Source organism: Hippichthys cyanospilos, chromosome 6, assembly GCF_059441005.1.
Source record: "Hippichthys cyanospilos isolate Australia breed blue-spotted pipefish chromosome 6, RoL_Hcya_1.0, whole genome shotgun sequence".
Classification (NCBI taxonomy): domain Eukaryota; kingdom Metazoa; phylum Chordata; class Actinopteri; order Syngnathiformes; family Syngnathidae; genus Hippichthys; species Hippichthys cyanospilos.
Window position 1 is genome coordinate 9,459,081 of NC_142374.1, and position 15,384 is coordinate 9,474,464.

Below are 15,384 nucleotides of genomic sequence, written 5' to 3' on the forward strand. Positions count from 1 at the left end.
TTTTTTTTTTTACCTTTACTTAAAGGGGCCGAATCATGGAAGCTTGACTTTTTGGAGATTTTAACCATATTACGATGATGATTTCTCCCCCTAAAACACAGAAAGTGTTATTTCTTGTCATTGATTCATTTTTAAGCATTCCCTGCTTTTTCTGCGCTCTCAGCACCAACCCCACCCGAGCACATAAACATGACTTGCGAGAGGCCCGATGACGATAGCAAGTCCTCGTACCACCTGTGCAAGTGTAAATACACACCAACCTTATCCGCATCATTTAGTTATGTTTTGTTTCCAGAGTAGAGAAGGAGAGATTTTGCTCCAAGCCGACCAAGTAATCAGCAACGTTCCATTTATTAGTTATATGGTTTTGCTCTAAAAAAATGCCAGAGTGACAAAAATGTGTGTTTGGGAGTACACAGGCAGACAGTCAATGTTAGTAGTAATTCACCCGTGGGTATAATGGTGTAATGAATACTGGTTTCCCATGAGATCAATTTGATAAGAGTGAAACCTTTTGACACTGTTCTGTATTTTAATATGAATAAAATGCCTTTTTTGTCTCCTTTATTCACTCAGCTGTGGTAGTCTCCAGCACCCATGACATTTGTGAGGATAAGCAGTCAAGATGATTGATGGATGGATGTTTCATGTTTCACGTCATGAAGTGGGTGAGGCGGCCACAGAGTGAGAGGTGCGGATTCAGTAAACAAGACATTTTACTTTCTGGTTAGAAATATCGGTGCCATAAAACTCTTATTTAATAAGAAATTAAATCACCAATGTGCCAAATGTAAACCATATGCATATATTTCACTGCAGACAGTTTAAAATATAATGACATGGGGTCGTTTAAGTAGCTGCAGCTGTTTTTGTAAGGTTTGTCTTGCACAAGTAGCTGTTCTACTTGCCACCCCTGTTGACTGGACAAAATTCTGTATGATAATGCAGACATTCAAAGATGATCTGAAATGTTTAGTCTTGTGTAAATGTTTGTTTTAGGTGGGAGAGAGCTGGGCATTCAAAGGACAATTCAAATGAAAGCGCAGGCCACTACCACATACAAGGTTTTATGCTAACATTATTGAAACCGTGTTGTTTTTATGTACATTTTACACAACAAACCAAATATACTGTATTTGATATTCACAATATTTATAAAACTAAATCAGGAGATAATCACATTGTGTTTGCTTAATACTCTTCCTACTTAAATTCATCAGACGAAAATGGCTTGAGAAAACATAGAATTGGGGAAAGAGTTTAAGATTTAGAATGGAATTTGAGTGTGAAATACTGCAAAGATGTGCTATCACCCTGCATCATAGGACAATGGATCCCTTGAGCATGTTCCCTAACTTACACCTGAGGATCATTAGAGGCGGAAAGTGGGAACATTTCATTTACAGGCTGCAAGTGTGAGGTAATACCTTACAGTTAAATACTATTTGGTATCACAAGCTAAAATAAGCAGATATACTGGGCTGTTCTTCGATGTCCTTGACATTTGCAGGTTTGGATCCCCCTCTCAGGCGCAAGCACCTGTCTGGATAACAATACCTGTTTGAATCCATAATCACACAACATTTAAAATCCCTCCTAATCCCTGAAATGCAGATTTTGTGCGTTTCATCCCAGTTTACGTGCTCATTTTCTTTGAAAAGTAGTTCTGCTCTGTTCGAGCATACACCTTCGAAGATTAACCTACATTAAAACCATTGATCTGTGTCTTACCAGCACAACGTTAGCATGTTAAGCATTGCCTAATCTGCCTCATGCTACCTGGATTTTCATATTGGTGAAATAATCCAGACCAAAGAAAATAAGGGCCAAGTCACCTAAGGATCTGTTTAAAAGCTTCTTATCAGAGACCTGCACTCCCACCATTAAACTAAAAAGGGCAATGATACAGCCTTTCAAGCTCACAAGCTACGGATTTAATCAAAGCAGCTTGGGTAAAATGAAGTATGGTGGGTTGTGCGTGAGTTCAAATGCATGTCTGAAAACAACACAAATTGAGTCCACACCCATAGCCAGTCAGGGCTGAGCCTGAGGAATTATCACACTCAAAATCATTAACAGTTTTAAGACATGGAAGTGTCATTACAGTTTAAGACATGAAAGTGTCATTGAGTAATGCCAAATACTGGAATAGCAATTTTAAAGAACACTGAACCATTCAACTTTGAAGGATTAAAGAACAATGTGGATTATATCAATTTGGAATTGTAAACCATAAATCTTGACTACAATAACACAATATCCAGAGCCTTTACTTTTGCTCACCGTATGATCCTCAAATCTGGAGTCATATTCTTTGGTTTGTTTTAGAGGGCCATCATTGTAAACTCCATTTTGTGCATTCTTGCCATTGCTTATTTATCATCTTTACTGCCATATAAACAATAGCTTTTAGGTAAAAACATTCCATATGTTAGTTGGGTTTTTTTTTGTTTGTTTGTTTTTTGTTTCTTTTTTTGTAGTGCAGACACGAGACAAACTTAATGGTATTGGACTTTGTTACGTCACTTACTTGTGGCAATAACAGTTTAATGAACATAATGCTTTACATTCCAAATCAACCCTGCAACCCTGACATGCTATTACGATGCAGCATAACATCAATTTGGTTCCTGACAAATCCTCACGCAAAGCACGACGAGCTGTCAGCAAAAAACAACCCAAGCAAGAATCCAATCAGGTGAACTGAAAGATAATTTCTTTTAGGCAAAAAACAAGGACCGTGAATTATAAGCAAAATCATTTTATTTCCTTTTCCATTATGTTTTTTTTTGGTCTCAACATAAAACTAGTCACAAAACGAAGGTTACATGCACATTCATTAAGAAGGTCAAGAGCAGGAGAAAGGTGAGCTATACCTGGCACATGATTTGTAATATGTAGGTCTAAAAACTGAAGCTTACAGTCCTACAAAAGAATCAATAGCAAAAAAAAAGAAACGAATGCCAAAAATTAAAGACAGACTCACCATTTAAAATGTTGATTAACCTTGCTATTGAGAGAAACCGTGTCAATTTAAAGCAGGATAGAATTATATTTGAGGGCTGAAAGAAGTTGGTAATGATGTTTTGTCATTTTTAGAGCTCAAACAAAGCGCAGAATGTCATTTCTGCTGCATTCTGGCAGCCTTGAACTTGGACACTCGTTTTACAGGCCGCTGAGGAGCCTCCAAGTCAGGCGCTACCTCCTCTAGTTTCCGCTCCATGATGGTTGGCAGTGCTGGAGGACCGATGCTAAGAGAGGGAACTGCCAAGGGCATCGAGTCTTTTTCCACCACTGTACCCGAGAAGGCCTGGACAACGACAATAGAAAGAAAAATATTGCACATTGATGTGACTCACTCGTTTCACTTTTCCAACAGTCTAACTTCATGATGATTTGACTCCTCGAAGAGGTAAAACTTAAAAAAAGAAAGAAAAAAGTTTTTGGATGTCGTATCTTATTAATGAATATTCAGCGGGATTCCTCGGTCTTGTTGATAAATGGCTTTTGCGTTAAACAGTAGTTTCAAGTCAAACTTATGGATGTAGCGCCAAATTGCAATACTTTCTGACGGGTTCCTGAGTAAGTGTGGAAAAAATCTTTACAAGTTGTCTGTTTTTGATGCAGTGCCACCTGAGGGCATTCAATATTGTTTTCACATTGGTGCTGACATGCAGTGATTTCTCCAGATTTTCTGACCCTTTTGATGATATTATGGATGATGTAATCCCAAAATTCTTTGCAAGTGTACATTAATACGTTGTCCTGAAACGCTTCCAAATTTTTCCTATGCACATTCACAAAAAGGTGAATCTCACCCTATCTTTGCTTGTGGAAGATTGAACAATTCAAGAACGCTCCCCTTATACTCGACTGTGGCATCCACTGCTTCCCAATTAGCCTGTTCACTTGTAGAATGTTCTAAACAGGTGTCTGTTGAACATTCTTTCTCAGTTTCTCAGTTTTTTTGCCACCTGTCTCAGTTTTTTTTGGGGTGGGGTGGGGGTGGCATCAAATTACACATGAGGTAATTTTTGCAAAAAATAACAGTTCACCAGTTTGTACATTAAATACTGTATTTTGTCCTTACAGTGTATTCAATTGGATATAGGCTGAAAATAATTTGCAAAATCCATCGGACTCCGGCCTTTCTGTGCGGAATTTGCACATTCTCCCCGAGCCCGTATGGGTTCTCTTCGGGCACTCTGGCTTCCTCCACATTCCAAAAACATGCATAGCAGGTGAATTGGGACATACTAAATTGTCTGTGTGCCCTGCAATTGGCTGGCAACCAGTTCAGTAAATTGTTTCGCCATCTAATCAGTCTCACAATTTTTTACGGTACGAGGTGCCACAAAAGAAAAAAGAAATTAGGAATTTCTGCTCTCAAAAATAGGCAACCTGCTCCTTCCTATGACATGTGGGGTACATTTGATAGTTATGTTTAAATGCTGCTAGGATTATGGAGAGGATCTTAGGGCAAAAATTCTACCGTAGGAGGTCATTGAACCCAAAACAGTAACAACATTACTTTGTGAAAACAAGACTAATGCACAAAAATAAATCAATCAGTAAGGCAAAATCACAACCAGGGCGCCGTTACCTCAAATTTTCCTGCAGGTTGTGATAGCCTTCCCTTGGAGCTATCCTCCTCTGGAAGACTGTCGCTGTTGTCGCTAGGTGTGCTCTCATCATGGCTGAAAGTTCGGCCGGCCATTCGCCGCTCGTCCATGTCTGCGGCACTGCTCTCACTTGTGTCACTGCACACACTGTTCTCGCGACTGCGTGATTTGAGAATGGACTTCTTAGGGATGGGCTCCCCATCCTTCACATCCACAAACAACCTGATAGGAAAAATATACTTCCATAAATCCAAAGAATCATAATAATTGCTCTAAATGTAGTGTGGTCTGTATGTAGTGTAGTGGTCTGCTGATTCTACCTGTAGATGTCTGCAGGTGTTTGGATTTTGTGAACTTCATGATGAGCGTGTCCGTTTTGGTGACCGTTTTTCTTTTTCCGCTTTGAATGTTCCTTCAGTTCTTTCCGTTCGCTGAACTTCAGGGTGGTGTTTTTACTTGTGTTGATCCTTACCTAAAGCAAGACGGGATTTGGAATTAGGCTGGAGCCTGGGAACAATTTTCCAAAACAACAGTCCAGTTATCACACTGACCTTCTTTGGCTCAACTGTGTGGGAGAAATAAATGGTTGGCAGATTATAGTGCTCCTCGTCGTCTTCTTTCAATTCTCCACCAGGGGGCGAATTATTGTGGGGTTTCAGACAGAGTCCGTTCACTGGAGGAGGAGAGTCTGTCTCATTCTGCTCCTCCGAGGACGAGGATGATGATGTGTCATCACCGCCGGTGTTATCCGACAAGCTAGTGAAACAAACAGCAATGAACGACCCAAAAAAAGTTAAAAAAATATACACCAATGTTCAGCAAAAAAACAAATGTGGTAATGTACCTGTCCCGCTCATTTTCTAGTTCCTCGATTTTCTCAAGTTCATCCAACCGAGCCCACAACTCCTCGTGGGTCATCAAACTCTTTGTGCGCTCGTTTTGTTGCACCTCATCTCCACTGCCTTCATTTTCCTCTTCCAAATCCAACACAGTTTCCAGTTTGGGCTTGGAATTTGGACTGTGAGCCACTCTACGCTTTCCTGAGTCAAGCGTTTACAAAATAGCGTTAAGTTCCAAAGTGATTTAATTCTGTGTAGCATGTATCATTGTGCTGGCAAGCAAAATTGATACCTTTTGTGACGGTGGCTTCACTCTTTCCAATGACTTCTCTGATGTCAACAAAGTCCCCTTTTTCCTAAAACACAAGCAGTCTGTAAATGTACCCTCTTTTAGGCAAGTTTTTAATTCTGAGTTGACTTTAAAGTAAAGCAACGTACATTTACGATATTTTCCCAGTCCTTCACCATTCCTACTCTGCTTTCAAAATTTGCCATTGTCTTGGAGAGATTGCAAAGCTCATTCTTTACATCTGCAACAAAAGGTTAAGAGATATTAAAATGAACATTCTGGTCGATGGTGGCAGACTGATGGAACATTAAGTATAACTATGGCTGTGGGGCTAGGAGAATTAAACTAAACATTTAAAAGAATGATTGAAATGCTTAAAATTCTCTGCAAGTAGAGGGGGGGAAATTATGACACTAAACAGTACAAAATATCCTCTGGCCCGAATACCAGTCCGGATCATTAAATCTTCACAACAATTAAGCCCTTTTACAAAACGCAAGCAGAGAGCCCCTGTTTCCATGGCAATAGGGAGGCCCTTCAGTGTGTGCATCAAGTGGAAGTGTGAAAAGGTCAAACACAGAAGCCCTGACAAGTCCATCGTAGTCTGACACATTTCATATCGCTATGTTTGCATTACAGCACTTAACTCTGTAATGGCAGGGCAGGCAGGGGCATGAGATTTGGGGATAAATGGTGGGGTGGGGGTGTAGAGATGGCTGTGGATGGGCTGTGACAGGACATTTCTGCTTCACTAAGCACTCCAACAATACACTCATCATAAAATGTCACATGCACCCCATTCTATTCATTCACTTTGAATGAGTGACAGGGAAAAGAGCAACATTATTAATCCCTATCACAACCCAAAAAAAGGACACAGATGAAGAAGGTTGTGGTATGCATTGGTATTACAGCAAACACATGGTATACACACAGTATACGCGATTCACACTAAACACACAAAACAATCTATTTCAAATAAAGCTACGGGCAGTGATGCTCAGGCCCTTGTGTCCACTTCTTCATGAGGAATTCTCAAAACTGATCATCAGACCTTGACAGCATGAGCAAATAAACATGACCATTTAGAGCAGACCTTCTTTCAAGGATACCAGTTTCTGATCTCAGACATGTCCAACCACTTTTGTTTTCGTCACAAGAACTGGTTGATGGAGATTAAGGTTTTGTAAGTTTTCAGTGGGTGCCAGTTCTTCACTTTCAAAAACACATTCATGAAGCTCTGCTATGTCTATCGACGCCCATAGTGACACTCACAACAATGTATTGCTCTTCCATTAGCTGCTAACACGTTCAATTAACCTGTGCACCCACCTGTTGCCATTCATACCATAGATTGTGCAAGGCACAGAGTTTGAATTGAGTTAAGTGAATTTGTGAGTTGAGACCAGATCTAAAATGGACCCTTTGTGTTTGTTGGTGTGCCATGACTTTTTTGAAATAGTAATTGCCTCAATGAAAATGGGTTACAGTAACGTCAGTGTTTTGGTCAACAGCGTTAGAGTGATTGATCATCCAGCGCCCTCTGCTGGGTACTAAGTCGTTTTCATACGTTTAACGAGACTGAAAAAGACACTCACGCTTCATCCTATGGTCGACAATTTTCTCCGCCTGCTTGGTTGAGCACGTAGCAAACCAGTTGTCACCAAGTAGCACGGTGACCTCGTTAGAGTGCATCAGCTTCCCAGGCATGAAGGCCATGGGGCCAAACGGGACCTGGTCAGATCAAATGTGGGAGAAAGACAGCAGAAGTCAGGAGACTTGACTGAGACAAAAAAGCAAAGACAGATTTATGTAAAGGCATTACTGTACTTTTAAAGTGTATCCCTCTAGATGTTCAATGCATTCGGAATATAATCACAGCACATTTTTTTTTTGGACCCATTTTGTTGTATTGCAGCCTTGTTCCAAAATGAAACAAATATATGAATAACATATGATATAGAGCTTAACTCTTACCATGATGTCATAAGACAGCTTATCTGGAAGAGTTTTGAGGCGTTCTTTCAGGGCTTCGTAATCATCTGAGACCTTTTCCCTATGGATTCAGGGGAAAAAATGGTGCAATAAATCTAAGTACTTTTTTTTTACGGTTAAACAAAACAAATGGGAAAAAAAAAAAAAACATTAGACCTTGCTCATATGGCATCACAAGGTCACTATTTCATTTTGATTTGTAGGTAACAGAACTACTCTCATGATCACTTCCGCAGGTAAGTTAAAAGGGATCACAAGCAATGTGCACAATTTTCATGATAAGCAGTTGAAAAAGCAAACCGTCTGTACTAAGAACAGCATTTTAAGCATTCTATTACAAGTTGTCACTTATAATTTTCATAAATTTAGCAATTATATGGTACGATCGCTCAATTATCTTACTCAGTGATGGGCTAAGTTTGTTCCATACATCCCACTTTTTTTTTCCAACCAGTAATCCATTCCACCAACGACAGGTATTTACATTTTGAAGTCCTAATTCAAATCATCGTACATTTACACATTAATGCTTGAAATAAAATGTGCATATCCATTTCTCTCATTAAATAATTTTTATTTCAAATCATGAAATATCTGTCAACTTAATTGTGCTATTTGTATTTCTTTGACTAAAACCTTGGTTCATCATTTGATAAATTAATTAAAATAGATGTATCAAATGAAAAACTTTAAATGAAATAAAATGTTAATTTAATTAACCATCTTACACATTTTAGTTTATATTTTTAAACCACATTTATGAATGACCTGGCCCATCTGTCCATAATGGAAAATCGAATGTGACCTTTGAGCACAAATGTTTGCCCACCACCAGTCTAACTCAAAATTAGAGGTGCCCTCGGAAAAGAACACAAATTACAGGCTGAATTTTTCCAACAGAATACCAATGAAATAAAACATATATAAGAGTTCTCTTTTGTTTAAAAAACAACTATACAGAACAAATAAACACCGCCTCACAACATCCGGTCACTTCTAATGTACCCGCACAGCATGAGATTTTTTGTTCTTTTGGCTGTTTTTTGGGGCACTGGCAATGTACACATGAGAATGTTTGTTACTTGACAGTGAAACACTAACTCAAACGTGGTGATACGCCAACAAAATAAGTGGTACTATCTCACCTACAGTATATCTATAGCCCTCTCTCTCTCTCTCTCTCTCTCAGTAATTATATATACTGTATTACAATTTGATAATGCACATTTGCATGGAACAAAGACGATAACACTATCTGTAGGATGATAACATAAATACGGTAAAACGTACACTTTTTTGCATTTACATTTTACGTCGTATTCATTAGCCCTGAAGGGTCCATTTTAATTAAGTCTGCGTGTCTCAACCAATCCATAACACAAAAAAAAAGTTGGACAACCCCCCTAAAACACATTAAGACATGGGGGGGCTCTTCTCGCTTGAAAATACACGACTGTGAACTGAGTGATAAAACCTCATCCACATTGTAAAATGGACTGAGAAAATACCAAGATGTGCATTTTCGTTTGAAAAAACATTCTTTAATTTGAGTAAATACTTCATCACATAGTGCCACAGTCTGAATGACTTCAGTATTAATTTCAAATGTAGGAAAACAACTTTTGAGTGGCGTTGATGGCCATCAATAAAAAATATTTTACTGTCACCTGAGTACCATAATCTACATTTTTACATTTACATTTAGAAAACCAACAACTTAAAAAAAAAAGTTGAGAAAAAAAAAGTTGTCATTATTTTCCAAATTCACAAAGGGAAAAAAGATACATTATTTTTCAAAGTCCAAAAGAACACAGCAGATGGATGAATGAGCTACAAGTGGCTCGCTCCGGCTCCCTCTCACTGAGGGTTGCAGACCCCACTTCTTATCGTATGATAAGGTGTCCAGTGTGTTAACAACACAGAATTGTTTCGCACTACCCTTCTATTTGTGCTACTTACCAATGCTGAATCCGACGTTGGCAGTCCTTCACCACCTATTATGATTTAGACAAAAATTGACAACATATGATGATAAGCAAATATAAATGCAGAAAATAAAAATATTTCACTTAAAGTGACCCCTTCTTGTGATGATTCATGTTAACTGAATCTGATCTGATCTATTGATAACTCAATTTTGAATAAGCAGTTGAAGAAAGCAGATTTAAAACAAAGACATTTTCCTACATCATCATTTAGGTGATAATTTTATGTATGACGCAATGAATATAAAATCAAGGAAGTGATAAGAAAAAGCAACTGTTTATTTCAATGCCAATTATAATATCCTAGTTATAAGTCTAAGATCATTTAAATGGGAATCCTATAGTTTGCACTCCCATTGACCTTTTTGTGCAATTCTGACCCCGTCAAGTAGAACATGGGACGTTTGCATGCCAAAGAGTAACACGCCATATTAGCTGGCTTAGCTAGTTAGCAGTCATTCGCTTTCGTTTACCACGCCAAGAATATACTAGCAGGCTCGTCTCGACTTGTATGACTACACGCATGCTTTAATGCAACAAAGCATGAATTGGTGTCGTGTTTTGTGTCGGTACGCCTACCGAGACAGCGAATTGTGAATTCAATTGGTTATTAATAGATTGTTCTGGAAAATGATTAACGTCACGGATACAAGTTTGACGTGAAATGCTGGCGATACAGGTTTACCTAGTATTGCAAAATTGCTCTAAAGTTGACCCAATCGTAGCCCAAAACCAGCCTCTGGTCCAGCACGCGGTCAGCAACTGATTTCGACTCAACGCCCCTTTTTAGCTTCATCTGACGTGCTTTTTTTTTTTATAAGAACTGGTTACCTTTTCGTGCTCCTCTCGGAGCCTCGTAACTCCGCCGGGGTCCTCCATGTTGACTTTACTCGTTTCGGCCTTTATCATCCCAAGGGTAAAGCGAAATTTGGGGGGGGTTATGGTGAGCTAAACACAAAGCTCAAGGGTTGTTGTGAGTCCTAAAGAAGTGTTTATGAATGCAGCAGGAGCTTCTCCTGGGACCCACTTTAGCTGAAGTCATCAACGTGGCAGCAATATTTATCCACAGTTTCGGAAGTAATGACATCTCACACGCTCATTTCAAGATCCTCGCATCGCTGCTCCTCAAAAATGCAAAGCTTTTCAGTAGAAGTCCAGAGAAAATATTTCCTCTTCGAGGTCTGCGCCACAAACGACGCAAGTACACTGAATGTTCAGGTAGTTAAAGCCAAACATCCTTTTTGATTCGAGTTTTTTCAAAATAAATTAAACACGCACTGAAAACATTATCCTTTCACAAAAATATAAAAACACTGAAAAAGGCACATAATAAATTTTCTATAAGTTGAAATGATTTTATGGGCACTGGAATGAAGAAAGCTTTGCTATCAAGTTATGGTCATACTTAAGCTCTTGTTTTGAAGAAACATCTTCTTTTCCCGTTACGTAAGGCATTTGGTACAACATAGCTTACTAAATATTCTTAGTGCATTGTGGGTAATTTGCTTCTGAACGTAGATGTAAACAACACCTGATAAATTTAATTTACTTCAGTATAACTCGTAACATAATAATTAGGATGTATGCTCTGAAGGAAATAAGTCAAAAATACAGTTGTTGACTATTCTTTATTTGCAACTGTTCCGTAGCACAGACGACTTTTATTCCCTTCTCTGTGCTCGGTGACGATGAACATAAAAGTATTCGTTAGGGTTAGGGTCTCAAACTTTGCAGATTATTTTTTTTTTTAACGCAACTCTATATGCTCTAACCAAGGCAATCGTAGAAGGTAATATTTGTGACGTGTTACGATCATAGCGGATCATGGCAACTTGGCAAGGAACGTTTAAAGGATTTAAGATGAGATCTTGCGGAGCTGTATAGTGCGCACTATACAGTTTTGTAATAGAGCAAGCTCGCACATCATTCTTGTTGGTGAAATGGGTGTGCTGTAAGATTACTAAAACACACATGATCGCGAAATATTTTTTTCTGTTAATTCAATCTTCTGATTTCGTATGGTTTGAACTTTCTCAGTTTGTTGTGGCTTTTCTTCAAGCATCAGCTTTGTTTGCAACTATGGTTTCTTTTCTCCCTTGTATCACCAAATAAAATCAGTCAATCGATCAATAGATAAATGTTTTGGGTGTGCGTTTTTGGGACGGACGTGGTTCTACATTATTTCCCCCAAAATGTTTTGTAGAAAACAATTCCTTCTGTAGAAAACAATTCCTTCAAATATTAAAGGTTAAAAGGCATAATCTCCTTATTTAGCCATTTCAACCGCAAAACTAATATTTTGTCTATATTTGATTGGATAACGACATTATTTTCATGTACAATTAATGCCTTTAAAAACACGTTTTCCCTCTCTGGCTGGTGACGCAAATAGGACCGATAATACGTTACGAGTAAGTGACTTTCATGATGAACTGAGATTGGACGCTCGTTACCAAGCCTTCGGGACATGTGATGCTATTTTCGACAGCAATATAATAGAAAGCCTTTTTTGTCATTTTATAGCAGCCATAATGACAATACTGTGATAAATATGGAGAATGATGACGTTTAAAAAAAAAGTTTCACAGAGTGCGATTGTTATTTTCAGTATGTTCTTGTTTTGTTGTTATAAACTCGTTAAATGGGAAATTAAAAACTCATTAAATGGGAAAACTTTTTATTTGTTTTTATTTAGCCGTTTTTTGTTGTTGTTTTTTTAGCCCTTCAGCGCCGACCAGAGGGCAACAGTTTTGAGTCTTGATGACCGGATATTGTGTCTGACAAGGTTCCTCGCTCTGTGGTTTGTCCCAGTTCTGACAGTCAACCCCATCCCTGTGTAGGCATACTCATTTCCTCCGAAGATGAGCCGACCTCAGTGGTGTCGGCCGGAGTTGAATGGTGGGTTGGTGTACAGTTGTGCGGGTACAGTATAAAGAGTACAGTAAAGGACTTAGCACACAACCTTGTGATGAACCAAAGCTGAGTGTGATTTTTAGGGATAGGTGTAGGCCGAATTTGACAGTTTGTTGTCGGTCTGATTGAAAGTTTTTATTTCACCTGCAAATAAAAGTAGACAGGTCTGCGTTTAAACCATGAAAACATGTTTTTTTTTTAATATGAACTTATGTGATAAATGTTTTAATCGTCAAATTCACTGGAGAGAAAAGAACCATTTGCTGCTGAAAATGCTCAAATAAATTGAGTATCCCTTTAAGTGTAAATCAAGTTTGATGTTTATGTTTACATTCTTTTTGTAGGACCGTGTAGGGCAAATAAATAGTCATAATCTTACTTTTGCATTACAATGTAATCGTTTGAATTACTTTGATGGCAAATTAATTCAAGTAACAAGAAATCTAATGAGAATGGAGGAGGTTTTGAAATTAGGTCCCGGTGTTTTTCCCGTCACTACAACATCCACGCCACGTGACCATCCACTTCCGTTTCAATCGAGTCACTCACTTCGAACGCCAAGGCTGCTTTACACAGCAGGACATTTAACCTAAAACCAAGATCCTGCCGATATTGATGAAGAATTCCTAGTGCAACAAGGTGCAGTAGATTAGGTTTGATTTCAATTTTTCCGATCTTTTTGTCATGTTATTACAAAAGTGTCAACACCTCAACCGGCACGTGTATTCCGCGCTATTATTAATGGGTTTATTTTCATCCCCGTCACTCTCAATTTTCAACCCGTATTAATGTAACGCCACTGAAGTTAGTCACCGTTACTACTTGCATTAATCTTAAGCATGGCGTCTTAGCTTTATACATGGATGTGTTGTTAGCAGTTTTGATTCGCTTTTCGCCCAATTTCACTTTCAATAATTACGCCAGGCTGAAAACACTCTATAAAAACCTTATAAAAATATTAAATGAAGAGTTGTCAATCCCTACTTTAGTGTGATGAGTAAATTTAAATGTAATGTTGTAAAACATGTGGCTTTATTTACATTTTGAAGTTTGGTTCAAAGTAAATTGCTATAACGGCTTTTTGTTATTTCCATAATGCAGAGAATGTGTCATCGAGTTGAAGACATTATGAAACTGTGCTGTGAGTTATCTGCTGATAAACAGATCCAGACCACAGTCAAGGGTTCGGCCAAAGGAGCTGCGACAGCTGGAGGCCTGGCCTTTGCGGGAGGCTTGGTTGGGGGTCCTCTTGGTATTGCAGTAGGTATGCAACATAAGTATATTGGCAACATAAGTATATTGCACCATCCAATGCATATGTGATATTTGACACCTTGGCTCTCCTCAGGCGGTGCTGTTGGAGGTCTTCTTGGCTGTTGGTTGACCAGCGGTCAGTTCAAACCCCTTCCTCAAGTCATTATGGAGCTCAGTCCTCAACAGCAACAGAAGCTATATGCAGATCTGATGGCAATCCTTGGGGACATTCAGTGGACTGATGTGGCACAGCTAACTGCACTTGTCATGGGCAACTTAAGTCTGAAGCAGCAGCTCACAGCATCCCTTCTTACTTTTGTTACCAAGGAACTACAAGCAAATGTGCACTATGTGGATTAGTGTCCACAGGCCATGAACTGATGAGGACATGACTTAGTTTGCTCATGCAGAGACTGCTAAATATGATCCTGAAACCACAGTGGTCAACACTTACTCACCCTGATGACACATTTGTTTGAATTGAATCTGCTGTGCCATTACCCTTATTGTTTAGAGCACATAATTTGCTATCACTAAAATGATCATTTTCTCTGGTGTTTTTATACGTTTAAAATTGTGTCCCTTACCTGGGAATGATGCTTTTAATTATCTGTACCACAAAGTTTTTTCGTTTGGTGTCATTTTCAGTCAGAAACTACTAATTCAAAGTGGAATTTTTTTGCTCTCAGTTGTTTTGTTTGTGTTTATAATGAATTGTGCAATTTGATGAAGGCTTATGTAATTATTCACCAATGGCACAGCACACAATGTGAAATAATATTGGATTGAATTAAGATTCTTTTTTCTTGCAGCAGTTGGGTTATTTCAAGTTATGTACTAAACAAATGTGAATAAAGTGATAGACAAAAGTTTTCTGAATATAATTTTCACAAAACTGAAATTACATTCAAATTATGGATTTCCTGTTTCTTTTATACATCTCATCTTATTGAGATGAAACTGTTAATGCCACTCTGAACATTTTAACATTCTTCAGATGAGAAGGAAGTATTTTCCACTTTCTCATAATAGTATTGAAGATGTTGGTGAATCTGTCATAAAAAAAAGTGTTCTCTGATGTTGCCAAATGAGGAAGCCAAAATATTAAGCATAAGGTGTTACCAATTGGTGTGTAGCCAGCCTCAGGGCCAACAACGGACAACACTGGCTTCAAAATTGTCAGCACGAACCTACAATTAAAGAAAAATTATTTTTGTCCTCCAGGATTGTATGGATGAAACCCAAACAGTCTATTGTCTTTTTTTTTCCCATAACCATTTATCTTATAAGTACTGCCTCCAATAGCAATTCAGATATTTGTATTCTTGTCCAAAAAGATTTTGGTCTTTATGCGGTGCATGCTAGTGTAATTTGTCTTAGACCTTTGGAATCCGTAGTGATGGCTAACATAACTTCGCAATGTTTTATGTTCGACCAATTAGATTTTAAATTCCTTATACTGTCATAGTTTTTCCATTCTCATGTTT

At 38.4% G+C, this 15,384-nt stretch overlaps 2 protein-coding genes across 6 annotated transcripts; one reads left to right on the forward strand and one right to left on the reverse strand.

The window, feature by feature from the left end:
* Window positions 1–2,745: 2,745 nt before the first annotated feature.
* On the reverse strand, window positions 2,746–10,941 carry uri1 (URI1 prefoldin like chaperone). 2 transcript variants are annotated; one of them, XM_088416588.1, is made up of 11 exons: window positions 10,562–10,941; window positions 9,705–9,739; window positions 7,728–7,806; window positions 7,349–7,484; window positions 5,900–5,991; window positions 5,754–5,817; window positions 5,467–5,662; window positions 5,174–5,378; window positions 4,943–5,094; window positions 4,604–4,844; window positions 2,746–3,310 (listed from the first exon to the last, which is right to left on the reverse strand). In XM_088416588.1, exons 1-11 carry the CDS (start codon window positions 10,637–10,639, stop codon window positions 3,122–3,124), a joined length of 1,467 nt encoding a protein of 488 aa, XP_088272714.1. In that variant the 5' UTR covers window positions 10,640–10,941; the 3' UTR covers window positions 2,746–3,121. The 2 variants fall into 2 exon arrangements, with proteins under 2 accessions (XP_088272714.1, XP_088272715.1); XM_088416589.1 differs by lacking the exon at window positions 10,562–10,941 and adding an exon at window positions 10,416–10,501.
* A 292-nt stretch (window positions 10,942–11,233) lies between these two features.
* LOC148422083 (protein C19orf12 homolog) lies at window positions 11,234–14,809 on the forward strand. Of its 4 annotated transcripts, XM_088416594.1 has the most exons (4): window positions 11,234–11,519; window positions 12,451–12,628; window positions 13,745–13,907; window positions 13,992–14,809. In XM_088416594.1, the coding sequence occupies exons 2-4, from the start codon at window positions 12,626–12,628 to the stop codon at window positions 14,255–14,257; spliced, it is 432 nt and encodes a 143-aa protein (XP_088272720.1). In that variant the 5' UTR covers window positions 11,234–11,519; window positions 12,451–12,625; the 3' UTR covers window positions 14,258–14,809. The 4 variants fall into 4 exon arrangements, with proteins under 4 accessions (XP_088272720.1, XP_088272722.1, XP_088272721.1 ...); XM_088416596.1 differs by lacking the exons at window positions 11,234–11,519; window positions 12,451–12,628 and adding an exon at window positions 12,981–13,296; XM_088416595.1 differs by lacking the exons at window positions 11,234–11,519; window positions 12,451–12,628 and adding an exon at window positions 12,987–13,282.
* Window positions 14,810–15,384: the final 575 nt, after the last annotated feature.

Coding starts and splice junctions, on each gene's coding strand:
- LOC148422083 (XM_088416592.1), top strand. CDS start 13,739: ATGCAGAGAATGTGTCATCGAGTTGAAGACATTATGAAACTGTGCTGT. Junction 13,908..13,991: donor TCCTCTTGGTATTGCAGTAG/GTATGCAACATA, acceptor GGCTCTCCTCAG/GCGGTGCTGTTGGAGGTCTT.
- uri1 (XM_088416588.1), bottom strand. CDS start 10,639: ATGATAAAGGCCGAAACGAGTAAAGTCAACATGGAGGACCCCGGCGGA. Junction 9,740..10,561: donor TCCGAGAGGAGCACGAAAAG/GTAACCAGTTCT, acceptor AAATCATAATAG/GTGGTGAAGGACTGCCAACG. Junction 5,095..5,173: donor ACACAGTTGAGCCAAAGAAG/GTCAGTGTGATA, acceptor GTCTTGCTTTAG/GTAAGGATCAACACAAGTAA.